The sequence below is a fragment of the Dipodomys ordii genome, unplaced genomic scaffold (assembly GCF_000151885.1).
Source record: "Dipodomys ordii isolate 6190 unplaced genomic scaffold, Dord_2.0 Scaffold115, whole genome shotgun sequence".
In the NCBI taxonomy this organism is placed as follows: domain Eukaryota; kingdom Metazoa; phylum Chordata; class Mammalia; order Rodentia; family Heteromyidae; genus Dipodomys; species Dipodomys ordii.
In genome coordinates, this window is record NW_012267331.1 from 1234676 (window position 1) to 1243023 (window position 8348).

The 8348-nt window shown below is 54.3% G+C and overlaps 1 protein-coding gene across 1 annotated transcript in view; it reads left to right on the plus strand.

The window, feature by feature from the left end:
* Positions 1-8348, plus strand: part of LOC105995177 (proline-rich protein 2-like) — a 31860-nt gene that overhangs the window by 17094 nt on the left and 6418 nt on the right. The window contains exon 3 of the mRNA XM_013028872.1: positions 752-794. Coding sequence (XP_012884326.1) covers positions 752-794 — 43 coding nt within the window. The remainder of the gene's footprint in view (positions 1-751; positions 795-8348) is intronic.

Below are 8348 nucleotides of genomic sequence, written 5' to 3' on the forward strand. Positions count from 1 at the left end.
TCGGCTGGGTAGACTCCCGGGTCTCTGGGGCGGTGTGCCGCCGTCGGCTGGGTAGACTCCCGGGTCTCTGGGGCGGTGTGCCGCCGTCGGCTGGGAGGCTCCTGAGGGGCTGTGCCCCTGCCCCCAGCACTAGGCATGAGTACCAATGTCATTCTGTGGAACTCAAAACTCAAATCTGCATCCATGGCGTTATTCAGCAAGAAGCGAGCCTCCTGGAAACGCCCTCCCCGCAGAGCTTCCTCTGAGAGGCTCCTGGGGCTCCTGGGCCGTGGACACCACGCTGCACTCTCCTCGGATGCCTGGGTGCAGAGGCCAAGGGAGAGGCCCATCTGCCTCCCACTTCCTGGAGGCCGGCACAGGCAGCCTTGCAGATGTCTCCAGCCATCTCTCCACGCCAGGCTCCTGTTCCTGGGTTCATACAGGGGAGCAAGGTCAGGCCCCAGCCTGCGCCCTGCACCTGGAGAGGGCCCTGCTCATGGACCCACCACGAGCCTTGTTGCAACTGGGAGACCACAGCCGCTCTGAGCTGGGGATCTTTCTCTCAGCTCTGCCTCTAGGAGCAGCCACGGAGAGGCTCCTCTAACTCTTACCGCTGCGGTGAGATGAAGCCAGCTCCGTGAACCAGTGTGAATTCTCACTCCTGGGAAAACACATGTAATGCTTCCATGCCGATCTTCTGGACAGTGCAGATCTCCCGGAGACTCCTATCTGCAGTCGGGCCAATGAGGAGCCATGAGCCAATTTGTCCCAGCCTCCCAGATCGACAGGAGCGGAGGTGCGCCTTCTCCCAGCCAGCCCCACGTCCAGGGTCATTAGTGGGTTTGCCCTGTGAGGGAGAGTGCCGGTTAAAAAGGACTGGGCAAACGGAGATGATGATCTTAGCTGAAGAGAGAAAGAAGTAGAGCATGTAACTTCCAGAACAATTCCCACAGCCCCTGCTCAGAAGCCGCCAGCCCCTTCTCTCTTCCTTGAAGCCTGTATTTAGAAAGGGAGGGGTGAGAGGACCAAGAGTTAAATGTGGCTGGCCCCTCCAGGGAAGAGCTGGGTGTGGACCTCAGGTGCCCACCTGCCCTGGGGCGGGGGGACTGGGGTCTCCCAGGCCTTGTAGAGACCACAGCACTCGGCCGCTCAGAGGAGCCCAAACGCAGCCACCGGCCACCTGCCCTCCACCTGGGCTCCTGGAGGGTTCTGTCTCAGGGCTCACACTCTCCTTAAGACCATTCCAGCTCTACAAGCAGCTACTCTCCGCTCGCTTCACTGGACCTGTCCTGAATGGATTCGGGTATCACACGGTTTTGTGATGGATGAGAAGCAAGCAGCCAGACTGTCGATCGCTGGCAGATCTGAAAATCTTGGGGAACCCATTGCTAGAAAACCTTTACAGGACAGGGAGTGCCTCCGTTGGTCCCAGCAAAGCACCAGCTGGGAAGCCCCAGAAGAGAGGACGGCCCATCCCGAGGGCCAGCCACATCTCACCCATGAAAACTTCCTTGTGGCAAGGTTGGCTTCTCAGTCCAGGTTGTTTTGCTCCACACCTGGAGTAGCTCAGGAGAGCGCTTTGAGGAGACAGAGAGACCCTTCGGACAAGGCCGGGCTGGAGGAGGCCGGGGCCTCCTCACCAAGGCTGCCGGGGCCGCCGGCCGTCTTTAGCGGCTTTGGCAGTGTAGATGAGCAGCTTTCTTGCAGAGCAGCCAGCCAGTGCTCCAGGCAGCTGGGCGTGGTAGCACGCTGCTGGACTTGCCCGGAGGCATCTGGATTTGTAGAAAGTATGGCACACGGGCTGCTGTGACCACATAAAATGTCCCTTCCATCAATGCCCAGAGCTCCCGGAGGGCCCCGGAGGAAGCTGGCAAGCCTCCGGGCCTTGCTGCCAGATGCTGTCCCTGCCCTTGGCCTTCAGTACGAGGCCGAGCCTCGGAGCAAGGCTCTCTCCAATCAGTGTGCTCAGAACTCCCCTCCTCTGCCCAGGTTGCACACACTCCTGCTGTGTACCTGAAGGAGCTGCACGGCTGGGAAGGGGGGTGCCCTACAGATTAGGGGGGCCCTGGGCCCTCCCGGGAGAGGCTTGGTGAGCAGAGGCAGAGAGCGTGAAGCAGTGGGAGAAGTCGGGCAGAGACTGGGCTGTCCTGCAGGTTGTCACGCAGAGGACAGCAGAGGGTCTGGGGTCAGACAGCTGGCAGGGAGCCAACACGGGACCCAGGTCCACTACCTGGAATTGAGGTGATGCTCAGAGTAGAAAACAAAGGGCGTTTGGGGATTCTGAACAGTTGCATAAAATGAAACGAGCCATCTTCTCAACAGGAGAGTCTATCTGCCGTGTGCCTGTGCTGTGTGTGCTGAGGGCAGCAGCCCCAGGCCCGCCAGCTGACCGCCACGCCACAGCTGCAGAAAGCCGGCCAGGCTGCAGCAAAGGACTCCTGAAGGGACTCACTGGGGCTGGGGTGTGAAGACTGGCTGGACAGAATTCTCTGATGTGCTGGGTCCACTGTGTAAGAAGGCAGGAGGAGGGAAGATGAAGAAGCGCAGCTTCAGGTTCAAGAAGAGACAGGGAAGAGAGCAGGAAGCGTCACTGGGAGGATGGACAGGACAGGGGACGCGTCACTGGCCGAGACGGGGGCAATGGTCATCTGGAGGCAGCAAGGTGGTCTACCTGTGGAGGAAGAGACGTGGGAACATGGTGGGACCAGGCCCAGTTTAGCATTGCGGGCAAGGGGGGGTGAGCATGTGGAACTCGATTTAGAGAGACGTCATCTACAAATGGAGGCAGAGGCACAGGAGCGAGCTGCCGAGCGTCCCGCAGGAGGCTCAGGTCTTCAGGGTGGAGGTGAAGCAGCAGGGCCCGGGAGCCGGAGGCGGGAGGCTGGGACAGCAGGAAGGACACCACAGAGATGCTACGCCCAGGCCTCCCAGAGGGGCTCAGATTACAGGAGAGGAGGAGCCGGGGTTCCTGGTGACACCAAGGCTACACTGCAAAGAGCTAGACACCCGCAGAACAGCAGGCACAAGGAAGTGTCTGCGGGGAGCACAGAACACCTGCACAGCGCAAACCAGAGGCGGCAGGCAATGTGCGAGGGAACAGATTCAAGTAAGGGAAGGCTGGACACTGCAGGGGAGGGTCAGGACTGCAGGGGGGAGCCAGGACTGCAGGGGAGGGGCAGGGACCGGGTGACAGCTGGAGTGGACGAGGCTGAGTCTAGTGAGTACCTAGAGCCACCAGCTCTGGCCAGCCTAGAGTGACCAGGTCACTGTCGTGGATGGCCAGCAAGAAGGTCGGGGATTGGGTGCCGGTGCCATCAGGTGGTCCAGTGTGGTGGGGAGGGGCTTGAAGATCTCTACATCACTCTTCTCAGTGATGCAGGAAGCAAGGTCATGGGCCAAGGTGAAAACTGTGGAGCAGGTAATGTGCCTGAAGGAAGGAGGAAGGTGAAGGCATTGTCACGAAGGGGTGTTCCAGCAGACCGGGATGCGCCGGGGACACGGGAGGTCACACGGGCTCATGGGTGACACGGAACGTCGCGCACGGCTCATAGCTGCGAATTTAAAGTCCACCCAGTCAGCATGCCTCACTGTTTCTTGCAGACATAATCAGCTAAGTGGATGCAGGCCACTTGTAACCAGAAATGCTCCAGGTTGGAGCATTTCTGAGAGAGTTCTATGGAGTAGCACAACAGCAAGGGAAGGAAGCAAGTGCCACAAAGCATGCCACCCTGCGGGGAAGGTGACCTGCTCAGGGTTACCCGGGCAGAGGGAAGCTGCGGCTGCTTCAGGAGCGGGGTTCTCGAGGTCAGATGACTATGGCCTGACTTAAGGTAGTGGACCAGAGCCGAGGCGGGCTCTGGGCAGCGAGCTCTGCCAGGATCTCGAAGGCAGTGCCGTCCCAGCCACGGACAGAGGTCAGGTCCAGCTCATCATCTGGTGCTAGGACCGGGATCTACAGGCTGGGACATCAGACTGCTCGCTGCTATGGGGGTTCAGAGCCACACCAAGACCGTGGCGTGGATTCGGACTCGGCCCGGGACCTGCGTTCTTTAGCTGAGAAGATTCAAACTCCAAGCCGAGGAAGGATTTAGCTGTGACCTCCCCCTCTCAGTAGATGGTTTGGATTCATGGTCCACTGGTGTTCGAGTCTTACTCCCTCTGTGTGTCACCTGACTGAAAGAGATGCGCATTTCTAAAGTCCCCTCCGGGCTGGAGACCGGTGCAGACTCCAGCATTTCTTGTGCCTCGGGACTTGGGTGTCTCAGCCTCTATTTCCCACTTCTGGTCCAAATAGGGCTCTTAGGAGGCCGGGCAGAGGTGGGCAGAGCAACATCTTTGTGAACTGAAAACTCAAATATCTTTGCCCCATCTTCTGCCCTCCGTCTGCTCTGCCTGTGTTTACCCGATCTTTCCCTGTGCAGAAAGCCAGCACCTTTCTTGCTCATTTCTAACTCACCAGCGCCTCTCTTCCTGGCCCCCAGGCTGCCAGCAAGGGTGCTGCTATCTGTGAACAGTCACCAGTTGGCTCTAGCTCAGGCGCCGTGTGCTGGGTCTGCAGGTTGATCCGCAGTAGAGATGGTATTCCAAATAAATGTGCAGACTTTAGAAAAGGACAAATATCAAGTAAATCTTGCCCATAATGGCCCATCAAGTAATATTTGTGAAGATTAGCTGCAAGAACCTATGAATCTCAAAACATATAAATAACCCCGCTTTTGACAGGCAACACATATATATATTTTTTAAGAGCTAAATGTCAGGAAATTCATTTCTAGAGATCAGCAAGGAGACATGAGCATCGACATGCTGCTACCTTGGAAGTGAATTTGGAGATGTAAAATATGGGTCACGCCTTTGAGTGCTGTCATCCTCATCAGCAGCTTCAAGGGGTTGAAGACTGCAGCAGCCTCAACATGGAAGCTGCACACCGCAAGGCAGTCTCCTGCCGATGTGCTCTCTTTCTGACCCAGACTGTTAAAGTGGGAGCCATGGGAAGTGAAGAGCCAGACCCATCCCTTCTGAGAAGGGCACACCAAGAGAGTGAGGCGTGTGTTCATCAGGGGCAGCAGTGTTACAGATGGATTCTGAGGGGGAAGCCAATGGATTCTGTGAGCATGATAGTCTACCTGGTCATCAAGTGCAGGAAGGGGAAGGTCCAAAGAGCAGGCCAAGTGTGAATCATTTCATTCAACTTCATTTTAATTTGCAAGTCTAAATTTGAATTTAAATCCATGAGGATAAAAATAATTCTCCACCAAAGATTTTTTAGATAACTCCTAAGTCATCATATTTAAAGGCCCAGAAATCTCTTGTATCTGCCATTCAAAGCTTTGACCTTCCATTTCTATAAGGCAGCTGAAAGGATGGGCAATAGTAGAAAGGATGGGCACACAGAAAGATGGGCACACAGACAGACAGACACACAGAAATACAGGCACACAGACAGATAGGCACACAGAAAGAATGGCACACAGACAGACAGGCACACAGAAATATGGGCACACAGACAAACAGACACACAGAAAGATGACACACAGACAGACAGGAACACAGAAAGATGACACACAGAAAGACAGACACACAGACAGATGGGCACACAGACAGACAGACACGCAGAAAGATGGCACACAGAAAGATGGCACACAGAAAGATGACACGCAGAAAGACAGACACACAGACAGATGGGCACACAGACAGACAGACAGACAGAAAGATGGCACACAGAAAGATGACACACATAAAGATGGCACACAGACAGACAGGCACACAGACAGACAGACACACAGAAAGACAGACACACAGAAAGATGACACACAGAAAGATGACACACAGAAAGACAGACACACAGAAAGACAGACACACAGAAAGACAGACAAACAGAAAGATGGCACACAGAAAGATGACAAACAGAAAGATGACACACAGAAAGATGGGCACACAGACAGACAGGCACACAGAAAGATGGCACACAGATAGATGGCACACAGAAGGATGACACACAGGAATATCACACACAGAAAGGTGACACACAGAAAGACAGACACACAGAAAGATGACACACAGAAAGATGGCACACAGACAGACTGACACACAGAAAGATGGCACACAGAAAGATGACACACAGAATGATGGCACACAGAAAGACAGGCACACAGAAAGATGGACACAGACAGACAGACACACAGAAAGATGACACACAGAAAGCCTTTGGAAAGGACTTCTTATACGACATTTTTAGGTTCGATGCACCTTGAAGCGCAGCTATTCTGTAGCTTGTATCAACAGGGTACAGAGGTTAAACTGACTGGTTGACTGGTTGCCATTGTGGTTACTTACTTGCTTTGTTTCATTGGATTCTGCGTCCTGTCTTAAGGCATCTCTCCATCCATCCTTCTTCCCATTTGTTCTCAGTGCTGCATTTGCTGAATCCTTGCAGCGTGGCATGCGTGTGCACAAAGACTTTACAAGTGCTCTCCATCACCACACCAGACCTGAAAACGAGTGCTCTAACACCACGCTACACCAAGGAGCATGAGGGCCAGACATGGGTATTGACTGTGTCACCAAAGTGGGCAGAGGTCTCACCCTTGGTGTCCGGCTACCCTGCCCTGTCTCTGGGAAGCCCAGGCTGCAGGGTTAACGTGGCTGATGACATAGGGGCGTTTGATTCAAGGTCAAGGAGATTCATAGGACAGCACATTTCCTGATGGAGGTGAGGAAAGGCTTTCTCTAAGGGGGTCAGGTAGTAGGAGCCAAGCCCCGCTGGAAGGCCAGGACAAGGCACTGCACACATTCATTTCCTGATGGAGAAGAGGCGTTGACAGGGACAACTATGCACAGAGGGTCTCCTGTTAGCGAATGTCCACATCTCCTAAGAACCAGAACAGTTCACACAGAGGATCACAAATGAGAATGGCTGGGTGTGAGCCAGGGCAGTTCACACACAATCACATGTGAGGAACTGCGTGTGGACAAGGGCAGATTCACATACAGATGCTTGCATGTAAGCGTGTCTGTGTGTGAACCAGTGCAGTTCACACACAATCACATGTGAGGAACTGTGTGTGGACAAGGGCAGATTCACATACAGATGCTTGCATGTAAGTGAGCCAGGCAGTTCACACACAGATGATCACACGTGAGAGGGGTTGTGTGTTAACCAGGGTAGTTCACACACAAATGAGCACACTTGAGGGGGGCCTGTGCGTGAATCAGGGTAGTTCACACACAGATGATGACACAACTTGTGGAGGCCAATGGTGACTCAGTTACATACAAAGCAAGCTAGCAGCTGGAGATCAAGGCACAAAACAAGAGCTGTAGAAATGGCAGCAAGAGGAGAGGATGTTTTGAGGTTGCCACTGAAAAGTGAACATGGGGTGGAGCAGGACGAGGCCCTTTCTATCAGGAGGGTGCAGGAAGCGTGGCAGGCATTGTGGCACAGAGTGAGGAAGAGGCGGCGGGTGGCTGGGGACCAATGGGGATGGGGATGATGGAAAGAAGGTTGTGAAGGAAACAAGGGACAAGGCCGTTCTAACGTTCACATCTTATTTACCTGGGTGAGATGTGAACAGCGGTGTACCATCCACCAGGAGCCAACTGGCAGGTGCGGGAGACAAGATGGCGTTCAACCTCGGACGAGACAGGAGCAGGAGGAGGTGGGTGAGGTACGCCATTTCCACACGAATGTCCAAGGGCTTAATGAGCACAATTTCTCAACTACCCAAGTGTCCACTTTTCAGCGTCAGAAGATTCTAGCTCAAAGTCTTGTCTCCCTCCACAGGGCCATGAACGTCTCCCTGAGACCCTGCAGGAGCCTGGAGGGTGAAAGGCGCCCTGCTGCCCCGTGGAGGAGGAGCTCACGGAACAGAGTCCTCTGGATGAAAGCGTGTTAAGAGATGGGCAAATTTTAGAAAATAAAACTAACTGCATTAAAGGAATATACGGTGTCTATTAAAGGACATTATTTGTCCTTTCTTTGTCTGGAGAGAAACTCGACACAAATTAGATGATAGGAGCTCACACACGATAGGGGGACACGGATGGGCGTGGCACATGAGGACACACTCTGGGGGCAGGCCTTCTGTGGAGGGTGCTCCCGCTCTGCAGTGGCACACGCATGTGGCACTAGGTTGTTCCATGGTAGCACACGCATGCAGCACTTGGTCATTCCACGGTGGTACACACATGCCGCATTAGGTCGTTCTGTGGTGGTACATGCATGTGGCAGTAGGTTGTTCTGTGGTGGTACACGCATGTGGCACTTGGTCATTCCACGATGGCACACACATGTGGCACTAGATCATTCTACGGTGGCACACACATGCGGCATTAGGTCATCCCGTGGTGGCAAACGCATGTGGCACTAG